The sequence below is a fragment of the Uranotaenia lowii genome, chromosome 1, assembly GCF_029784155.1.
Source record: "Uranotaenia lowii strain MFRU-FL chromosome 1, ASM2978415v1, whole genome shotgun sequence".
Lineage (NCBI taxonomy): Eukaryota > Metazoa > Arthropoda > Insecta > Diptera > Culicidae > Uranotaenia > Uranotaenia lowii.
Genome location: NC_073691.1, coordinates 80,975,067 through 80,998,488, shown reverse-complemented (window position 1 = coordinate 80,998,488; position 23,422 = coordinate 80,975,067). Strand labels below are relative to the sequence as shown.

General features: G+C 34.6%; 1 protein-coding gene across 5 annotated transcripts in view; it reads right to left on the bottom strand.

Annotated features, from left to right (window-relative positions):
- LOC129753378 (uncharacterized) overlaps window positions 1–23,422 on the bottom strand; it is a 202,755-nt gene that overhangs the window by 85,368 nt on the left and 93,965 nt on the right. For all 5 annotated transcript variants that reach the window (XM_055749225.1, XM_055749216.1, XM_055749199.1 and 2 more), the window contains exon 2: window positions 2,508–2,774. In XM_055749225.1, the coding sequence (XP_055605200.1) occupies window positions 2,508–2,774 (267 nt within the window). The remainder of the gene's footprint in view (window positions 1–2,507; window positions 2,775–23,422) is intronic.

The following is a 23,422-nucleotide window of genomic DNA, read 5'->3' as shown; positions in this document are numbered from 1 at the left end:
ATCTGAATTCTGAATCTGAATTCTGAATCTGAATTCTGAACCTGAATTCTGAATCTGAATTCTGAATCTGAATTCTGAATCTGAATTCTGAATCTGAATTCTGAATCTGAATTCTGAATCTGAATTCTGAATCTGAATTCTGAATCTGAATTCTGAATCTGAATTCTGAATCTGAATTCTGAATCTGAATTCTGAATCTGAATTCTGAATCTGAATTCTGAATCTGAATTCTGAATCTGAATTCTGAATCTGAATTCTGAATCTGAATTCTGAATCTAAATTCTGAATCTGAATTCTGAATCTGAATTCTGAATCTGAATTCTGAATCTGAATTCTGAATCTGAATTCTGAATCTGAATTTTGAATCTGAATTCTGAATCTGAATTCTGAATCTGAATTCAGAATTTATTGATTGATTTGCGATTCAGAATTAAAGATTAAGTCTTCATTTAAAATTGGGTCGAAAAATTCAATAAGAATAGTTTTCCTTAATACTTCTTGCAGCGGCATGTGCTAAAATAGCGTTGAACTCACAAGTTGATTTCAAATCCATCAAATCTTAACGGAAACCGCAATGAAACAATAAAACAATAAAGCTAAGCGATCATTAAACACTTCCAAGAACAGTTCAGCGATCAAAACACAACAATCGATCTTCTCTAATGGGTTTTTGAAGCGCCATTGATTGAAGTGCCGCTCAACTTCTTTTTCTAAAAGGTTCCCCGGAACCCGGTTCAAGTTACGGAACGTCCAAAAATTGTGAGAAGAAATCCCCATGGGATTTCTTTCGAGACTTCTCAGGGAGCCACATCACAAGTGATGTGTGAAATTGAAGTGTCAAAAAATCAGTTCCCACTGGGCAGAAGATTTGATTGAAGAAAAACAATCACTACTGTTTGGATTTGAATTTTGAAGGTGGCGCCACATGCTTTTGGTTACTTTTGGTGAAAATTCCGAATTTGAATTAATTTCGTTAACTGTTTCTTAAATTCTTTTCAAATGTTTTCCGATAACGGAAGGCTGGAATTCGAAAAGCAGGCAAGTATACGACATCAATCAATCCGAGATATTAACCAAACAGTAGCGCCACCAAGTGCTCCATACTAGAGTTTAGAGAATTTAGGAAGCTTTTAGGAAAAGGCATATAATTAAAAGGAAATTAACTCCTAATGTTATTTTTTAACAATCATTTTGCAAAATTTTGTCATGAGAAGGTACTTGCAAGACATGCCGACAGAAACACATTTGATTTCTTACAAAATTTTTCGAAAAATGTGCAAACAGCTCTAACATAAGAGCAGACATTTCAAAAGTGCATTTTTCATAAATGAAATACAACTGTAAAATAAATCTATAAAAAATCTAAATAATTTCAAATCTTCTTCCAGTACAAAAAACAACTCAAACACTCCGTTAATTCCAGAAAAAAAACATCAAATTTGTTACTTTGGTTAACAGAAATCAGGATAAAATTCCAGTTTTTTCAACCAGGTTTTTTTCTTGTTATAGAATGCTTTTCAAAACAGAACTTTCGTAAATTTAGCTTACAAATATCTCCAACATTTTTTTTGGATGAATGTTTTTGTAAAAATATCAATTTTTCATTCAAAAACTTTTAAAATACTTAGGTGTGTTTTCAATAGCAAGAAAAACACCAGTTTTTGAAACTCAATTTATCGCTTAGTAGCTATCAATACTTTTCAAAAAATAATTTAAAACACTAGAAGAAGACCTAAAAGTTAATTCTACTTACTTTTTAAGAGATCTCTGAAGTAAAAATCCGTAGTAAAATGAGTTTTAAAATCATCGAAAATTTACACCCTTTTGTTTACCTTTTTTCCTAACTACAAAACGTCAACCATTTACCTGGCATCGCGGATTCTTCGGCTTACGTTCCACTGACAGGTTACTACGATTATACAACTTTAATTGGAAAATAGGAATTTGACAGCATAAGCAGGCCCTTCCAAATTGCCGGAAAATGGACTCGGAAAGCCAAATTTATGGTCCAGATAGGAGTTTGTCCTCTTCAAACTAAGTTTTTCAAACAGGCGGAAGCAGCGAAAAGCAAAACTTATGAAACGGTTTTACGACCGGCCGGGAAGTTAGAGGCTCATAAAGCAGCCAGCCATTCAGGCAAGTGTACGCGACCATGAGTTCATAAATTATAAAATTAAAACAAAGTGAAATGCCATTTGGTTCTGTTGAAGAAATGGTAGTGGGTTCGTGACTTACGGAAGGCAGCCACGTTCCTAGAGAACAGACGATAATTTGGAACCCACTCCAACGCTAGAGAAAAAAAACGTCAACAATGGCAAACGTATCTACCCCTGTGTACTAAAAATGGAGGTAAGCCGGTAAGCACTTTCTATTTTATTTTATTGCTCCATTATATGGTCTTAGTTCCACGCGATTTTCAGAGTTCGGCGTAGTGTCCCCCAAAACGAGCAAGTTTGTTTATTGAATAATGGGGGTCGGTGATTGTTAATCACCGTTAATTTACTTACCGCAGAAGGGAATTCCTTCCGGCATCCACTGGCCGTTGTCGCAGACGCGCCGGGACGGTCCGAGCAGTTCGAAGCCCCGCTCGCAGGAATAGGACGCAACGGCACCGTTGCCGAGTGTATCGTCCGTGAACGTGACGGTGCTGTGGGCCGGTGCTCCAGGAAACCGACAGCTTCCGGGGGCGATGATGGCTTCCGGCATCGGGACTGTTTCCGCGACGGCGGAATCGGCACCGGTGTCGGCGATTTGTGGCGCTGCTGTCGGTTCATCTGCAAAGGGGAAAATACATGGAAAACAATGGTTTAGTTATTTTTAAGGTCGAATTACGTCTTTACGACAGCACTATAGGGGCACGGATTAGAATTCTCGAACGAATTTCAAGTCACGAAAGTTGTTTCTTTAGAAGACATTCCAATGGGTAATTGTGTATTTTTTCTAATCATTTACAGGGTGACAAAAAAGTCCGGTCACACAGCAAAATCTCAATATTTCAAAGAAAAAGAAGAAAATCTGAATTTGGCTTTCATAGCTTCATTCAGTAACTCATAAAGATACTTCACAGACGATTTTTCGGAATTACACCACCTTTCTCTGATCGAACCAGCTTCAGACGTCTCGGAAAGTCGTCGCAAGCGGCGCGCAACTCCATCGGCATCTCGTCCCAGATTTTCGTGATAACTCGCTTGAATTGCTCCAAGTTTGTTATTTTATACTCGTTCAGCTTCGACATCATGTAGCCCCACACGAAATAATCCAGAGGATTCAGATCCAGAGACGACGGAGGCCATTCATCCTTCGAAATGAAAACGAACAGCTTCTCGTCCGAAAAAATAATCTCGTCATCTGCGCGCCAAACCGAGCAGCGATAACAGCTGCCCTTAACTCTGCCATGGCTCACAACTCAATGTAAACAAACTGCACAGAAACGAAACTCTGCCACTTTGGGCAGCAGAGTTAGCCCTTTCATTTGACATATAGATGGCACCAGAGAGATGCAACGTGTAGGCTATAGGCGAACCCATAAAAGTGTGACCGGACTTTTTTGTCACCCTGTATATAAAAAAACCTGAGCACCCCTCATTTTGTAGGTGTATGTGTGTGTGTGTAGAATGATGCCTTTATTTGGTTTTCGACATTAGGTCTTCAGTTTTCAAAATGGCGTCCAAGCAAGAGAAATCAACTGTTCTCAAAGCAATTAAAGTGTTCGGGGAACGTATTTCGACAACTAAGAAGCCGGGATCTGAGGAAAATCTAAATCCGGGAGCCGCAGTGACGAACAGAAGAGTGGCTAGCACTTTCAAGCGAAACTTCAATCTCTCCTTTCGAGATGTTGCCGATAAGTTGGGAATAACGTCTACAACCCTACATGAAGCTTAAAAACGATCCGGACTACCGACGTACGAAAAAGTAGTGACTGTTAATCGCAATGAACATTGTTGACAAAGTTTGATTGCGTGGTAATGGACGACGAAACCTACGCCAAGGCAGACTTCAGACAGCTTGCGGCACAAGAGTTTTATACAGCAACCGGATGGTAGACATTTTAAAGCATATAAAACCACCAAAGTTTGCCAAGAAATATCTCGTTTGAGAAGATATCTCTACCTGAGTCTTGTAAAGCGACATTTTCGTTGTAGCTGGGTCCGTCAACCAGGAAATTTACGTAAAACAGTCTTCAAAAGCGTTTGCTGCCTTTCCTGAAGAAAAATGACTTATATGTGCTGTATTGGCCTGCCATTATGAAAAAAGGCCATGGAGTGGTAAGGCGCTAACAACATTCAGGTTGTGCCCTCCCAACACACCAGAACTTCCTAGAACTCCCAATCGGAAAATATTGGACGATAGTTAAGAAAACCCGTAAGAAGACCCAAAAATTGTAAGCAGCGAGAAGCAGTTCAAAGAAAACTGGCGTTCTGAGCCGAAGAAAGTGAATAAGGTGACTGTCTAAAACCTGATGGCAGGCATCGAACGAAAGTCTCATTATTTTGGATTAGGTCGACAACATTGAACTTCAAAAAGAAAGATACTTTTACTTTTTTAATAAACAAATAATCGATTACACGTAATTTAGTTTCACGACTTAAGCTTGCTTGGTTTTGCTCGATTGGAATGACACTGACCGTTAATCCAAAATTCCAATCGAAACATGGTGCCTCTTTATTTATGTAGTATCTTCACCTCGTCCCTTTGTATTTAAATTACATATCGGCTCTAATGTTCCGATTTAATTCAGAGTGTATTCAAAATTAAAATGCAATTCTTTCTTTCATGCATAGCTTTTGAATGGATGTATGAAGATTGATGAAATTTTCAGTGAATGACCTCGCTAGTATTGTTTACATGTTTACATTTTGTGACGATCTGTCGAGTGGTTTTTAAAATAGCTTCCAGTGAATAAATTCATTGACCAACATTTTTGGGCTGTATCATGAAAAATCCAGGAAAGCGACTTTAACACGTTCGTCGCCACGCTCATTTTGGTTGTTTTAACAGTCGGTTGTACTAACTACTAGACAGCAAAGAAGGAGAACTCCAAGATCGGGCTTGAGATATAGCTCAGTTGGCAAGTCTGTTGTCTCCTGAGCCGATGTCCGCGAGTTCGAGCCCAAGAGTAAACATCGAACACAGTTGTACCGGATAAGTTTTTCAATAACGATCCGCCAACTGTAACGTTGATAAAGTCGTGAATGCCATAAAGATGGTAAAACGACTATAATCGAAACAAAAAAAAAAATAGAACTCCAAGATTTGCAACATGTGGCAAACTGAGAGACCAACTTGAGTAAGAGAGCGTCCCCGTTTTATGATGTGATGGGGCCTCCCAGGAAATATACCCGTCACCCGAATATGGGTCTCATGGCGACAAACGTGTTAAGAGACCCCAAAAAGTTGAGAAACAAATATTCGACCAAAGTTCATGTTATAAATATTTCGTTCAGTCCTTAAATTTCAGCTGGAAATGATTCCTCGAAATATCAAAAACAAATTCGCATAGGCTTGTGTTATAAAAATGTAAAAAATTAACATTTTGTTTAAAACCGTCTAAAAATTACACTAAATGCTTTCTCTAAAGTCTGTTTCACATAGAATCTAGTCGCATCTTTTCATTTACTGCAGCGCCCCTAGTTGTCACATCGTGAATCTATTGACAGTGTTTTGATCCGGATGGTTTGTTTACTTAGGGGTGAAAATTTCATCAAGATTGAAGCAGTCAGTCAAAAGTTATCGACGATGGAACGCGAAAGGTGAGAGAAAATTCTGCATGGGTAAAGATCGCGAAATTCCTGAAATATCCAAAATATGCTGTAAATTCGGTGCTGCAACGTTACCGGAAGACCCTTACGGTGGATCGAGGAAAACAAACCAGACGTAAATGTGGAACATATGTCCGGGAGCTGCGAGCTAAGGTAATTCGATCAGTTCACAATAAATTTGCTCGTAAATTGATGATTTGGCAAGGGATCTGTAGTTGTGGGAAGAAGACTAAGATTTTCATCACTGGGGACACAATGAATGGAAATGTTTACAAAGAAGAATGTCTCCAGAAGAGGGTTTTGCCATTCATTCGGTCCCACAAAGGTCCGGTGAAGTTCTGGCCGGACCTGGCAAGCTGCCACTACAGCCGAGATGTCGTTAAGTGGTATAAGGAGAACCAGATCGATTTTGTTGAAAAAAGTATCAATCCACCAAACTGTCCGGATTTTCGTTCCATCGAGAAATATTGGGCAATAGTTAAGGGCAAACTGAAGAAATGTGGCGGAACCATGAAAAAACCCACTCAAATGGAAAAGTGGTGGAACAAGATGGCGAATGAGGTTACCAGCAGTACTGTGCGGAAAATGATGGGTGGTATCACAAAAAAAGTTCGAAAACTCATCCGAGAAGCTGATTTTTATGTATTTTTTTTCCTTAAAGTGCAATAAAAACCCTACAAAATGACATTTTTACTTTTGTTACGTTATTTCTTTGCGGAGAAATGATCTATTTTATCCGACCAGATTCTATGTGAAACAGACTTTAGAGCTTCAGCAATTTCCAAACACATCAAAATTTACTAAGCGATTATAGATCTTGGCGTGTTTTAAGTGTGCTACGGACTGCTAATAGCTTTGACCTACAACTTTTCAGATTCGAAATACTGTTTTTTCAAGGTATTTTTTATTTTATCATATCTGCTTAGGATGAAACTGTAGAACTTTGACTTGTTCAACAAAGTTGTGTATTTTGGTAAGATAAACAACTTTGTAGAAAAAATTAAATCCCTAAAATGCTTAGCAAAAAAGTTATAATTTTTATCTCCGGTGGATCCCTTGATTTAAAATTTCACTAGCTGACTCGGTGTGTTTTGCTACACCTTTCAAAAATGAATGATAAAAAAATGAAATTTTCTTAAAATTATTCAAATTTAATTGTTTTGTGAGCATGATTTAAAATTAAGTTACAACATAAATCAATAGTCATCACTATAAAATGAGAGATGCAGCTGAAGTTTCGAATTGCAATACAAAGATGACATGAACTAATTTTCAGAAAATATCTCAATTTGCTTTCATGCTTTGAAATTTCGAATTTTAATAACAAAAAAGTCGAGGTTTTTAATATATTTCACAAAATTCACACAATTACTTTTTTTCATTTTTTTTGTACTTGTAAATACATTTTATAAAATTTATATATTTATATATAAAACAAGATGTGATTCGCTGAGTAGGCGTTGTTTGAATAAAAAGTAGCAGATTTTTTGCTCCTGCCAATTTTGATACCGAAAAAGTGTAAAATTGGAGAAATAGTGGATAGTGAAAAAGTTCAAATCAAGCATCAACTGGTTCAATCGTATGAACAACATCCAAACCATTCAAAATTTCAATCTTCCCGGAATTCTGTCAGCTGTTTCATGAGGCAGAGTGTTTCTCCGGTTTAATTAAAGAAACTCTAGAATCCTTTTCAAATGGTAAGATGTTTAAAATGTGTAACTTTGTTTCAAATTATACTCATATTTTCATAACTGCTTAACTCTGTTATTGGGAATTCGCGGGGGGATTGGACAGGTCATCAAACGACCAGAAAACTGATATACAATGGATTGTGGGTTCAAGCCAGCCGGAGTATCTCGGCAAATTTGGAATCTTGAGTAGGTTAGTTAGACACCTTTGCAGGATTCTTTATTTGTTTCGAACAGTTGGAAAGGAGTAAGATGAGTCAAATCTGTCCCAAGCCAGTGGTAACGGAACCCTCGGTTGTGCTGCAATTATTGTTGATGAGCTAAGCGTGAACAATATTTGAATGTGCGATCAAGACTTCCCGTGCCGACTCGGGTCGAATGACCTATCAGCCACTGGTGGGTTCTCATACATACATACATACATACATACATACATACATACATACATACATACATACATACATACATACATTCATTTTAAACATCTGTTCTGCTGAACCTTCAACATCGATAAATTGGATATATTTGTGTGTCCCCAGGCATTTATAACGTACGCATATCGACTGTGTACAAAACTCTTGTATAGTTTCAGTGAGACATGTCTTGGCATGAAGTATGAAAATGTACGAATGATTTCACAAATAGGAGCACAGTTTTCAATAAGGTTAAATATATGTGGCTTCCAGGATAAACGGTTATCCAAGTGAACACCTAAATATTTAAAAATCGGAAACCTCTTCTATTTCGTTTTGCTTGTGGATCAAAGGTGGATGCGGAGGCAGCTAAGTTTAAATTCCTCAAAAACTATAAACTCCATTTAATTGGTGTTTAGTTTCAACAAATTATTTTGGAGGTATTTGTCTACTATATCAAGATCTTTTTTCATTTCACTTATTGTTGTTTGTCCATCCTTATTCGAGTATTCCAGTACCGTGTCATCCGCAAATAGTTTTGGGAAACCACACAGAGGAAGTTCTGGAAAATCGGTCACGTAAATGAAGAAGTGTAATGGGCCTAAATTGCGCCCTTGAGGTACGCCTACAGTAATCGGGGATTGGTAAAAAAAGTGTTTTTTTTTAATCTTAACAACTTGTTGTCGATTGTGAAGATAACTCCGCATAAAATCGTTGACTACGCCTCTTATTCCGTATGCTTCAAAAAATGTTTCGCGGTAAAAAACGATGACCGAAAAATCCTCCGAATTTCAGGATCAAGTGACTGTCACGAAATTTGGTTAGCTATCTCTACGTTGTGTAGGTTGTGTGACACATTGTTCACTTATTCTAGAACAGCTATCTATGTAGAACCACCTTTGCAAAATCCATGTCGATGATACAGAGATAGGTCGATAGCTATTAATTTTTTTTGGGATTGCCAGATTTGAAAACGGGACTAACGACAGCAAGCTTCAAGTATTCGGGATACTGACCTATACCACAGAGAACCTATACACAGACTATCGTTGAAATTCGAAGTAAGAATAGGAGCTATCTCTCTGTGTGGGTTTTAAGTGCTTAAACTGGGAAGCTGTCTACTCCAGGAACTTTTGTAGAATCTAGTTTGGATATGACCGTTATCACTTCTTCAACTGAGGCCATATTCATGAATATTCCCTGATGTGTGGTGTTGATTGGCAAGATGCTGTTCGATTGAAGTGAACAACTCGTTAAAAACGTTAGCCACGACTAGCGGATTACTCACAGATTGTCCTAGTATGTTCAATACCAGATCATCAGATTTGAATTTATGCGTTTTCATAGAATTTTCATGTTGGATGTATTCAGCAATTGTTCATGGTAATTTGCTTTTCTGCTGCTCAGTAACATTGTGGTCGCTAGGATTCAAACTCCATTTACTTGCCTCTTGATTTTCTGAGGCGCCATACCTCGGGATCCACGGACTTGCTTTATTCCATTTTTACTGTTACTGTTAGAGTGTAAGTATGTGTTTCTAGAAGTTGCTGATAGTGTTCTGTTATCGAGTGTAATGTTGCGTTAGGATCTCGATTCCGTGAGTCAATCCGTGGTGTGGCCGCCATTTGTCTTCACAAGCTCATATTTGAGCACAACAAGCATATATATGTTCTCATCTAACTATAGTTATATTTAAAAAAAACTACTTTTAAGAAACTTTAGAATAATTTCCAAAACAAAACCTCTATATCTCTGCTCTGAAAAGAGATAGAGCTCTGATGTTTTCAACAAAGTTTCATATTTTTACGTATTTAACAACTTTGTAGTATAAAGTAAAGCTCTATCTATTGAAACGAAAAAGTAAGTATTATCATTTTTTTTTTCATATAAGACTTTGACAAATTTTTATGCTTTCAAGTTATGAAGCATGTGTAAAGAAGAAAATGTCCTGAGAACACTTAAGCGATAAGATGAAAGACAGAGGCGCTAGGAAAAAAGTTCAATTTTTAGCCCTTTCAGACCACTGTGCTATGCTTTAAGATAAAAGTTGAAGATCAGGATCAGGCAGCATAATGTCGGATCAGGACTTAAGATCAAGTATTCCGATTCCGAAGTCAAGGTCTAAAATCAAGCTTTCTTGATCAAAATTTAGGATCAGGATCAGGATCTAGGATATATAAGCATAAGATTCCGCAATCAAAAGCCAGGATCAGGGTCTTGTATGATATTTGTGAACCGCCATTAGGATCTGGAATAAGCATCCAATTTCAAAATTCAATGTGATATTTTCATCAATTTCCAATAACATTCATTGAGTACTTTTTGTTTAGGGTTCATTTTGCCTTACAAACGTCATACCAATTTATTTTTCTCCCCACTCTGCCCAATTCAATTAATTGACCCAATGATTGAAGCACGTCGGAAACGCGAAATAAATACACGAATCATCCCAAATTGCAACATTTCCGGTGTGCCAATCTTGATTCGATCGGAAACTTGCGAACATGAACACCATCGAAAATGTTCGCGCGGACAGAGAAATTACTAAAACACCATCCAAGGTTCGCAAAACACCTTACAGAATTGATTTCCTCTACCTTCCAGTCCTCTCTGCCACTTTTCTATTCGACGGAATTGGATCCGGCACAGGTGAATCGAAAATTGGGAAAAACGTTCCTCTGCCCTTTTCAGGGGGTTTTTTCTTTGTTTTCGGATTTCTATTTTCAAACTTATTTTTTTCTCTCCTTTCCGGCGTATTTTGGAACAATTGACCCACAATCAAACATTGATCGAATTGATTGTGGACACACGTTTCCGATCGGGAACGGTTTAAATGGGAGGTGAAAATGGAAACAAAAAAAACAGAAAACAAAACAAAACATGATTAATTGATGATCAATTCAATCGAACCTCTGTTTTGAAGCCGAAGGGTCAGCGTTGAAGTGAAAAAGGAAATGAGATGAAATCGATACCCAGTGAGGAGAAGTGAAACAAAAATTCGGAAAAATAGCGCTGAATTAAAGACCTTCGTTATTGGCAAACAGATATAAACAAGATGTGAATTCTTCGAAAAACCCACATTTTTCATTTTTAAACTTTTGTGACAATTTTTGTGAATTTTGTGTAATTTTTTAAAACAAATTTGTTTTTTTTATATTTTGTTAATTTTGAAAATTTCGACAGTTTTGACAATTTCGACAATTTTGTCAATTTTAACAATTTTGACAATTTTGATAATTGTGAAAAATTTACCAATTTTGAAAATTTTGACAATTTTGACAATTTTGACAATTTTGACAATTTTGACAATTTTGACAATTTTGACAATTTTGACAATTTTGACAATTTTGACAATTTTGACAATTTTGACAATTTTGACAATTTTGACAATTTTGACAATTTTGACAATTTTGACAATTTTGACAATTTTGACAATTTTGGCAATTTTGACAATTTTGACAATTTTGACAATTTTGACAATTTTGACAATTTTGACAATTTTGACAATTTTGACAATTTTGACAATTTTGACAATTTTGACAATTTTGACAATTTTGACAATTTTGACAATTTTGACAATTTTGACAATTTTGACAATTTTGACAATTTTGACAATTTTGACAATTTTGACAATTTTGACAATTTTGACAATTTTGACAATTTTGACAATTTTGACAATTTTGACAATTTTGACAATTTTGACAATTTTGACAATTTTGACAATTTTGACAATTTTGACAATTTTGACAATTTTGACAATTTTGACAATTTTGACAATTTTGACAATTTTGACAATTTTGACAATTTTGACAATTTTGACAATTTTGACAATTTTGACAATTTTGACAATTTTGACAATTTTGACAATTTTGACAATTTTGACAATTTTGACAATTTTGACAATTTTGACAATTTTGACAATTTTGACAATTTTGAAAATTTTGACAATTTTGACAATTTTGACAATTTTGACAATTTTGACAATTTTGACAATTTTGACAATTTTGACAATTTTGACAATTTTGACAATTTTGACAATTTTGACAATTTTGACAATTTTGACAATTTTGACAATTTTGACAATTTTGACAATTTTGACAATTTTGACAATTTTGACAATTTTGACAATTTTGACAATTTTGACAATTTTGACAATTTTGACAATTTTGACAATTTTGACAATTTCGACAATTTTGACAATTTTGACAATTTTGACAATTTTGACAATTTTGGCAATTTTGACAATTTTGACAATTTTGACAATTTTGACAATTTTGCCAATTTTGACAATTTTGACAATTTTGACAATTTTGACAATTTTGACAATTTTTAAAATTTTGAAAATTTTGAAAATTTTGACAATTTTGACAATTTTGACAATTTTGACAATTTTGACAATTTTGACAATTTTGACAATTTTGACAATTTTGACAATTTTGACAATTTTGACAATTTTGACAATTTTGACAATTTTGACAATTTTGACAATTTTGACAATTTTGACAATTTTGACAATTTTGACAATTTTGACAATTTTGACAATTTTGACAATTTTGACAATTTTGACAATTTTGACAATTTTGACAATTTTGACAATTTTGACAATTTTGACAATTTTGACAATTTTGACAATTTTGACAATTTTGACAATTTTGACAATTTTGACAATTTTGACAATTTTGACAATTTTGACAATTTTGACAATTTTGACAATTTTGACAATTTTGACAATTTTGACAATTTTGACAATTTTGACAATTTTGACAATTTTGACAATTTTGACAATTTTGACAATTTTGACAATTTTGACAATTTTGACAATTTTGACAATTTTGACAATTTTGACAATTTTGACAATTTTGACAAATTTGACAATTTTGACAATTTTGACAATTTTGACAATTTTGTCAATTTTGTCAATTTTGACAATTTTGACAATTTTGACAATTTTGACAATTTTGGCAATTTTGACAATTTTGACAATTTTGACAATTTTGACAATTTTGACAATTTTGACAATTTTGACAATTTTGACAATTTTGACAATTTTGACAATTTTGACAATTTTGACAATTTTGACAATTTTGACAATTTTGACAATTTTGACAATTTTGACAATTTTGACAATTTTGACAATTTTGACAATTTTGACAATTTTGACAATTTTGACAATTTTGACAATTTTGACAATTTTGACAATTTTGACAATTTTGACAATTTTGACAATTTTGACAATTTTGACAATTTTGACAATTTTGACAATTTTGACAATTTTGACAATTTTGACAATTTTGACAATTTTGACAATTTTGACAATTTTGACAATTTTGACAATTTTGACAATTTTGACAATTTTGACAATTTTGACAATTTTGACAATTTTGACAATTTTGACAATTTTGACAATTTTGACAATTTTGACAATTTTGACAATTTTGACAATTTTGACAATTTTGACAATTTTGACAATTTTGACAATTTTGACAATTTTGACAATTTTGACAATTTTGACAATTTTGACAATTTTGACAATTTTGACAATTTTGACAATTTTGACAATTTTGACAATTTTGACAATTTTGACAATTTTGACAATTTTGACAATTTTGACAATTTTGACAATTTTGACAATTTTGACAATTTTGACAATTTTGGCAATTTTGACAATTTTGACAATTTTGACAATTTTGACAATTTTGACAATTTTGACAATTTTGACAATTTTGACAATTTTGACAATTTTGACAATTTTGACAATTTTGACAATTTTGACAATTTTGACAATTTTGACAATTTTGACAATTTTGACAATTTTGACAATTTTGACAATTTTGACAATTTTGACAATTTTGACAATTTTGACAATTTTGACAATTTTGACAATTTTGACAATTTTGACAATTTTGACAATTTTGACAATTTTGACAATTTTGACAATTTTGACAATTTTGACAATTTTGACAATTTTGACAATTTTGACAATTTTGACAATTTTGACAATTTTGACAATTTTGACAATTTTGACAATTTTGACAATTTTGACAATTTTGACAATTTTGACAATTTTGACAATTTTGACAATTTTGACAATTTTGACAATTTTGACAATTTTGACAATTTTGACAATTTTGACAATTTTGACAATTTTGACAATTTTGACAATTTTGACAATTTTGACAATTTTGACAATTTTGACAATTTTGACAATTTTGACAATTTTGACAATTTTGACAATTTTGAAAATTTTGACAATTTTGACAATTTTGACAATTTTGACAATTTTGACAATTTTGACAATTTTGACAATTTTGACAATTTTGACAATTTTGACAATTTTGACAATTTTGACAATTTTGACAATTTTGACAATTTTGACAATTTTGACAATTTTGACAATTTTGACAATTTTGACAATTTCGACAATTTCGAGAATTTTGACAATGATTTGTTTTAATATTTTAAAATTTTGAAAATGAGATAATCTGATTGCTTGGAGAATTTACACTTGATATGTTATTTTATCTGAAGTTTCACGTTAAATAAAATTGTTATTTTTTATTCCCGCCAATACGTTTGCGATCAGCTGAAATTATTATTTGCTTACTTCAATTTTAACTGCATTTTTTTATATAAAATTAGGTCAGTCAGACAACAACGCTTGTTTTCCCCTCCTAGCTAGACAACGCGGCTGGCTTTGGGCCGCCGAAGCAAAAGTAAGTAGGTAACATAACAGAATTCGGCTCAAAACATCAGATCTCAGATCAACCTGTCGAAAGCGCAAAACCCCTTTGCGCCGCCAGTTCGGTTAGCGGCCAGCTAATGACGATGATTGTTCGGGGAAAAGAAAGAAAATAAATTCAAAAGTAACCGACCACTCAATCCATTCGTAGATCCATTCCCCAGTCCATCCACCTGTGCTGCTGAATCATTCAGTTGGTGTGGAAGCTGTACGGAAATTCATCGGAATTCAGACGTCTGCCCCAGAAATCAAACGGCAGCGTCTTCCTTAAATAATCGTAAATGCAGTTAACTCATTTCCAGGCGGTGGAAAATAAACTTTTGAAATTTGTATTGGTATTCTGAATTAAAACAAATTTCAAATAAAGTTTTAACATTAAGTTTTGTAAATCTAGTTTTGTAATTTTGTAAAGAAAAACCTCAATGCAGAGTTTTTTTCTTACTTCGTTTGAAAGGCAAAAAAAAGTTTAGAAAAGTACTTGTTCAACTCAATAAAAATGTTTTTTCTGTGCCCTAGACTTTTCCTAAGCCTTTTTCTAATTTTTATTTTTTATTCAGGTTTTTAACTTTCCGTTGCTCAAAAATAAAAAAACTTGTAGCCGCCAATCAGTTTTCAATCGAGTGGAGGGCTGGGGAGCTGAAGGAAAAAAACTGTAAATTGGGAGAAACTCATCTGAAATAACAATTTTCGTTCGTTGAATAAATATGCAATTTTGAGCTGCTGGAGTGTTTGATTTGATTTGAGCCGTTCCTACACACTGATGTTGGGAGATGAAGATGATTTCGAAATGGCTCATAACGCCCGCCGGATTAGGTGTGGATAATCGGTGTGAAATATGTGCCTGTTTATTTATCGTTTTATTTTGAGCATCTTTTCCCCCTTTTGGGGAGTGTGAGAATTTTTTGTTCTAGTGACCTTTCAAGAATGGCGTTCAAAATGTTTTTAATGTTCAATTTTCACATCATTTTCAAGACTCCTGAAATCGAATGGTGCTTGAAGTTAAGATCAAATCAAATTGATGTTTTCGGAAGCTATGAGGATTCTTGGGAATCCTATAAATAGCAAGTTTTTGATCTCGGCTATGATTTTGTGGTGATTCTAATAGTAGGAAAATTTGAAGGATGCATATTAGGAGGGACTTGGTGGTAAAACTTTTTTAATTCGTTTTGGTGTGCAGGAATTTCCTGATTGACGGTCCCGGCTGCAAAGAAAATGTCGCTTTACAAGCCTCAGGTACAGATAGCTTCCCAAACGAGATATTAATATTATAGGTACTGGAACAGTAATACCATGATGTATTCCACAAAGTTTCATCTCTTCGTTGGTAGCCAAAATTGATTTCGGTCTAGGCCAGGGCTTTTCATCCCATTTCAAGAATTCAGGGCTCCGAAACCAGGGACTCTTTGAATTCAGTTGGCCTCCTTGACCCCATTTTGTTGCTAGATCTGCTACGTTAAGTTTTGGTGATATCCACCGCTAGTCAGCGATCGTTGTTGTCGTTAAGATCTCAAACCCTACAAGCAATTGTTTATAACGTCGATGATCAGAGCGTATCCATCCAAGCTAGAGTCTCACCAGAAGACTATTTTGTGAATTGTCAAGGTATGACCTTCTTTGATGAACGTTGCTAAACGAGTCGCCAGAACTGCCGCCTGCAGTTCTAAACGAGGGATGGAGCAGTGTTTCAGAAGAGCTACTTTTGTCTTAGCCGAAACCAATGAGCATTGGAAGGAATCATGAGAAACAGGAATACGAAAGAAGGCAACTGCAGCATAAGCGTCTTCACTGTCGTCAGCAAATATGTGGAGTTCTAAATACTTGTACTGAAGTTCGGTAGCGCCGGGATAGTAACACATGAGAATTCTCAGATCCGTTATCAATTGAAATTGGTCAGTCCATCGTATCCATTTCGCAAAACCTTGGTCATCAATTTCTTCATCCCATTTTGTTCCTGCACGCCATACATCTTGCAACAACACTTTTCCTTGCACCACGAACGCTGCTAACAATCCCAGAGGATCAAACACACTCATCAGAAACTTAAGCACTTGGCGCTTTGTAGGTCTGTTTCTGTTAGTAATAAGCTTCTGCAAATCTGGTTGAAATGAGATGCAGTAGGCTAGGAGATCTTCCCCGGAGAGCCACTGCATGCCTAACACCTTCTCGCTACTCGTCGGATTAATTCCAAAGCACGACGGATTGCTGGTTGTTTGTTCCTCCAATACTACGATAACTTCGGGACAATTGGACTTTCAGTCTCGTATTTTGAAACCACCTTGGGCGTGAACATCACGTATTTCAAGTTGAAATTTTGAAATTTTCAACAGCGACCTTTTTAGCTTCTTCTTTACTGGCGAAGCTTCCCATATAGTCGTCTACATAGTGACTGTCTATAATCTCTTCTGCAGCTCTCGGATATTTCTCAGCAAACTCCATGGCATTACGGTTTTTGCCTTTCTTACAGAAAGGTATAGTTATCGGTCGATTTGGGAGATCCTTAATTTTGGGTCTTAGATATACCTTTATAGGTACCTATCGAATCAGCTCGACGAGTTCAGACGATGTCAGTGTATTTGTGTGTGCTGGTGTGATTTTTTGTAAACATTGTCCACACGTTTTTGCGAAACTGGGAAGTACAATAAAAATGATTTTCGTCTTAAAAAATTTGATTTTTTTCCCTCTTCAATGTATAAAAGAAAGAAAAAAAAACAAAATAGTTCGAAAAATAAATTTTCATAGTAATTATCATCAAATAATCACTCCAAAAAACGTGTCAATTTGGCTTGCTAGCCACAACCAGCAATCACTAAAATCAAGATTATTGTATATATGACGTCAATTTATATGTGACGTCATAGATACGCGCTTGCTATCTGAAAGTATGGTCCTGTCGATGTGTGAAAGGGAGGACAGACTGGCTTCACTCCCACTCAGGTTAGATGTCATCGTGACAGACACCGTGTGGGAGGAAGACGACAGGTCGAATTTTCCCGGCCAATGATTTTTTTTTAAATTTATATGGATCAGCGTGATACCGATCCATTACAAAAATTTCGGAACCGAAGCCCCGAATTTGAATCATAAAAATGGTTTTCACCAAGGGGTACTACCCCGAAATAGATGAAGTCGTTGATGAGTACGTCATGCCCACACTGCATGGTACGTAAGCGATAGTAACTTCGCCCAACATTATTTTCAGGAAGATTGCTCTGAGAAGGGGAAAACAACACGGGTACGCGGACGATGTATGTCCTCTCATCTTCTCACATGCCGTTCGTGCTTACGAAGCTTTTTCTTAAGCAGCAACGACAGGAGAGTATTTCGCCCGTGGAAGCAAATTAAATCCAATAAGACAAATGCTACTGAATCCTCTCGAGCTTTAAGCTCTCGGGCTTGTTTTTTTGTTCCCTTTTCTCTTCCTCTCTTCAGATCTAACGTTGCGTTGTTGTTGTTGGGGTTGGTGTCTAGAGAAAAAGGAGGTCAATCTGAAATTTCACTTGCTGAAGCCAATGGAAGATGACAACCAAACAGTAGCGCCACCAAGCCCTCCATAGTAGAGTTTGAAGCATTTGGGATTTTTTTTGGAACATGCATATAATGCTTAAAAGCTTATAATCATTTTTGACAAAGTTGAAGAAACAGGAAAGAACTCCGAATTAACCATTTTCGCCAGGTTGACCAAATACAAAAATGACAAAATCGACAAAATTGAAAAAAATTGACTAAATAGACCAATTTCACTAAATTGACGAAATTGACAAACTTGACATAATTCATTGATTTGACAAAAATAACTTAGTTGAAAAAATCATAAAATTGACAAAATCGAGAAAATTGGCAGAATTAATCAAATTGACGATGACAAAATGGACAAAATTCACTGAATTGACAAAATTGACAAAATTGATAAAACTGACAAATTTAACAAAATTGAAAAACTTGGCTTAATTCATTGATTTGACAAAATTCACATAGCTGAATCATAAATCATAAAAATTGATAATATTTTTAAAATTGACAAAATCGAGAAAATTGGCAGAATTGACAAAATTGACTATGACAAAATCGACAAAATTCACTGAATTGACAAAATTGACAAGATTGATAAAACTGGCAAAAATCGACAAAAGTGACAAAATTGATTAAATTGACCAAATTGTCAAAATTCACTAAATTGACAAAATTGAAAAGATTGACAAAATTGACTGGCGAAATTTACAAAATTGTCCCAATTGACTAAATTTTGACCAAATTTACAATATTGACAAATTGACAAAATTGACAAACTTGACAGAATCGAAGGAAATTGAAAAAATTGGCCAAATTGACAATGACAAAATCGACGAAATGCACTTAATTGACAAAATTGGCAAAGCTGTCAAAATTGACAACATTGACAAGATTGACAAAATTGACTAATTTGATAAAACTGACAAAATTGACAAAATTAACAAAACTGACCAAATTGACAAATTTGACAAAATTGACAGAATTTTCAATTTTGAAAATGAAAATTGTTAAAATCGACGAATAAACAAAATCTAGAAAATTGGTTAAATTGGCAAAATTTACTGAACTAACAATGCTGACAAAATCATGAAAATTGATAAAATTGGCATTATTGACAAAATTTAAAAAATGACCAAATTAACAAAATTAACGAAATAGACTAAATTAACAAAACAGAATAAAAATCTCAAAATAACAAAATTAAAAATACTTCGCTTTCAAAATTTTCAATATTTTTAATTTTCAAAATTTATTGTAACGATTTTATACATTTTGGTATCGTTTTTTACTCTAGCATTTGAAATTTTATCCAATAATTTTATTTATATATTTGTTTCATATACTTGAGAGGTTGAATTATTTGAAATACATGGTCAGGCATCTTTTTTCAAATTGTATTCTTAATTTTTATACCCCTTCCATTTTGAAGATATCATATGCTGTAACTCCAAAAGGAGTAAATTGAGTTAGATTATAATGTCATAGAAACGAAATCATACATGATATTCCAGAATCTAGTCATTCAAAAAGGTTAATTTATATGAAAATTATGATTATATAAAAATACTTTTATCCTAATAAAAATTTTGAATCTTTATTTCCTAAATTCATTTTGGATTTATTGCGTATGAAATTCATTAATCATAATTCATAGTTCATTTTGTTTTATATGTACCCAAATATATTTTACAGGCTGTAAGAAAGGCTACAATCCACTGTAAAGTGTATTAAATCGGGTTTTTACTTATTGTGCGGATGCGGGAGAACACGTAGATCCAAACGTCGCAACCTGCATTATGAATACTTCCGGATTTTTGTTCGGGACTGATCGCCAAAGAAATCGTTGAGATTGTTGGTCTTGTGGTCGGATGAGAATCTGGTGATACATTTCTGCTATATCTCCCGTTACTGCTATTGCAAATTGACGGAATCGAAAAAGAACTCTAGGCAATGCAACGAGCTGATCAGGTCCTTTCAACAGCATTGTATTTAACGAAACTCCGTTTACCATGGCGGAAGCCTCCCAAACCATGCATACTTTTCCCGGTTTCTAGGGATTTATTACTACACCAAAACAATTCCCGAGGATCGCTATTTTTAAGTTCATCGTTAGTGGCATATCCTTTCGCTAAATAATCTTTAATTTGCTGTTCAATTGTTTGTTTAATTTTCAGGTCTTTTTCCAGCTTTCTTTCGAGATATTCAAACCGATTCATGGCCATAGGGAAACTATCCGGAAACTCTATTAGATCAAGATCGTATTTCCATAATAAACCTGTCTGAAATCGTTGGCCTACCCTACACGAATAGTTGACTCTTCCAGAATCTGATTTGTTTGCATTCATTTAAGAAAGTTGATCTTGTAATGGGAGTCTGTGTTTGCTGGTGAAGATAGAACTTGTACACAACAGGGGTTTGAGTAGTTAAGGTTACTCGATCCTTTGTAACTTGGAGACAGGCTGGCTATCCTGTCCTGCAGCTATGAGCGCCCTGATCGGTTTGACGGGGGGGAGGCTGTTGGAAACTTGCTGCACTACGGGATTGGCAGCAGTGGTGTTGGGAATTCCTCATCGTCGCGACGCCGATGAAGCGCCGCTGCTAATCCCGCAGTGCAGCCAGTTTCCAACAGTAGCAAACAAGCTTTTTCATCATTTTTTAGATAAAAAGTTCACAAAAATGACTTTAGTTCTTAAAAACAGAAGGATTGATGGAATCAGTGTGAAACCTATTATTTTTCATGGTCAACACTTAAGGTTTTATGGTAAACGGGCCTGGGCAATCTGATGAAACTACAGCTTATCTTTTTTCCACTCGCATGCACTTTCGGATGACTATAAATATTTTGTTGTATTTTACTAACTTCATACAAATTTTAACTTAAATCAATCATATCAGAATTGGGGCAGAAAGCCCACAAGACCACGTGTTTAAGGCTCAAATTTGGATTGCTGTTAACTTTTGAGAAAACCCAAATATAAAAACAAAACGCCACTCTTTTTATTTGCTGACTCCCAAATTACGACATCAATGCATAATTATAACAAATTTCGTCCTTGTTCTAGTTAAAAAGGTGCACCAATATTCGACTCGAAAAAATTATCTGCCGCCATGTTTGCCACGATATCAGTAAAGAAATTGATTTTCGTTGACTACCTGAAGGCGTTTCACCTATAAGGCTATAAAAAAGTGTATTTTGAAAAGCGAAATTTTCGATAAGTTTAGCATTAGTGAATGATTTTTGGCCAAAGTATGATTAGTTTACAAAATATGATGGACATGTAATTAAAAATTTTATGTTCAAATCTTTACATTCCTTATAATCATTGTTTCATTTCTTACCACCCTTTCGGTATGGTGCGTTCTGTCCATTAGTTTTGTCGTTCTACCCCGCGGCTGGCTGTTTACGTTTTTTACAAAAATATAATCAAAATCGTGTTTTTATCATTTTTTTTCTTTTTGCTAATACGTTAATCTGATCCCTGAATCGTCGTAAGCTTTCAATTTGGTTTTTAGATGATTGGTATCGCTGTAAATAGCGATTATGCTTAACTAGTGCGTCTTGTACAGTTTTCCCCTACTATTACGTACACAGCAAAAAATAATGTAACGATGGCCGATGTAATTTAAGGAGATGTTAGACGTTCTATCACAGAGAACAGACATCGGGCCCCGAACAAAAATGTGTTGAAAACGTGTGTGAGATTACCAACCTAAGTTTCAAACCAAATTCGTAAGTGGACTAACATCCATAAGATGTCGCTACCAGTACACCTATTTTTTCATTTTTTCGACACGCTTAGAAATTAATACTCATCGCTTATCTCAAAGGAGGCAATGTGTGCAATATATAACAGTAACACATTTTTTTGTGTTATAAATTTTAAAAGCATCAAGATTTAACAAAATGCTAATCATATTTCAATCACACTTTAATCGCTACCATATGCCCCATGTTGTTCAATCAATATTGGTGCTGAATTGAATGTTGAATTCCAAGTTTTAAAGGATTGGCTGGGATTTTACTATCAGTAAACAGTTTTCTAGTACAGAAAATGTGAACATAACTGATATAATTGTTAATTTTGGGTCGATATTCCGGTTGATGTTACCTGAGATCGATACATGAGGTCTTAAAACTCATGATTAATAATAACTTTATTCATTTCTACTAATTATTAATCCTGAGTTACAAGTCCTCATGTATCGATCTCAGGTAACATCAACCGGAATATCGACCTATAATTTACAATTGTAACATTTATTTTTCTGTTCAAGAAAACTGTTTACTGATAGTAAAATCCAAGCCCATACTTTAAAACTTGGAATTCAACTTTCAATTCAGCGTCAATATTGATACAATATGGGGCATTTAATATCGATTAAAGTGTGTTTGAATTATGACTTGCATTTTGTTAAATCATGATGTTTTTAAAAATTTTCACACATAAAATTGTGTTACTGTCATATATTGCACTGGCCTCCTTTGAGATGAGCAATGAGTAATAATTTCTGAGCGTGTCGAAAAAAATAAAAAAATATGTAGGTGTACTGGTAGCGACATCTTATGGATGTTAGTCCACTTACGAATTTGGTTTGAAACTTAGGTTGGTATTCTCACACACGTTTTGAGCTCCAGCCCGAACTCTGTTCTCTGTGGTTCTATGTATTATTTGTTATATTCGTTGTTATATTACATCAAACCGATGTACACACTGCGAACATGTCGTTTAGTGTAATATCACAACCTGTTCTGTAGTATTACATCAAGTAGCCAATGTTTATCTAAATTGACGTTTGGAAATTTCTCGCATTAAAAAGTTGGGGACCGGTTGTTAACTTTGGGGATGTGTGTTTTGCCGGTAAGTGCTATCAATGTTAATAAAAAGCCTATTTATGTATTTTTGACATTTCGCAGTATTTTGTAAACAATCAACATGGAAGCCGAAAGAAGGAAAAAAATGAGCACAGTGTAGAGAATATTGATGATAAATAAATAATAAAATTTAAAGATTCGGTACACACATTAATTATTGTGCATCCCCATCATCCGATAGCGAAATCGATCATGAAGACAATTAATGTATCAAATGGACACGCGTACTAACACGAGAATATGCATCTAGACTAGATAAACCGTTGAAATTGCCCAGAAATACCGTATGGCACGTTATCAATCGGTATAAGGAAACATTGAAGTCGATTAGGAAGCCTCAAGCCAATCGTTAGAATGAAACTGTCGGTCGGAAACTGCGTGGTAATATTTTAAAGACGATTAAGAGGAATTGCAATCTGACCAGGAAATTCGGTGCTGCC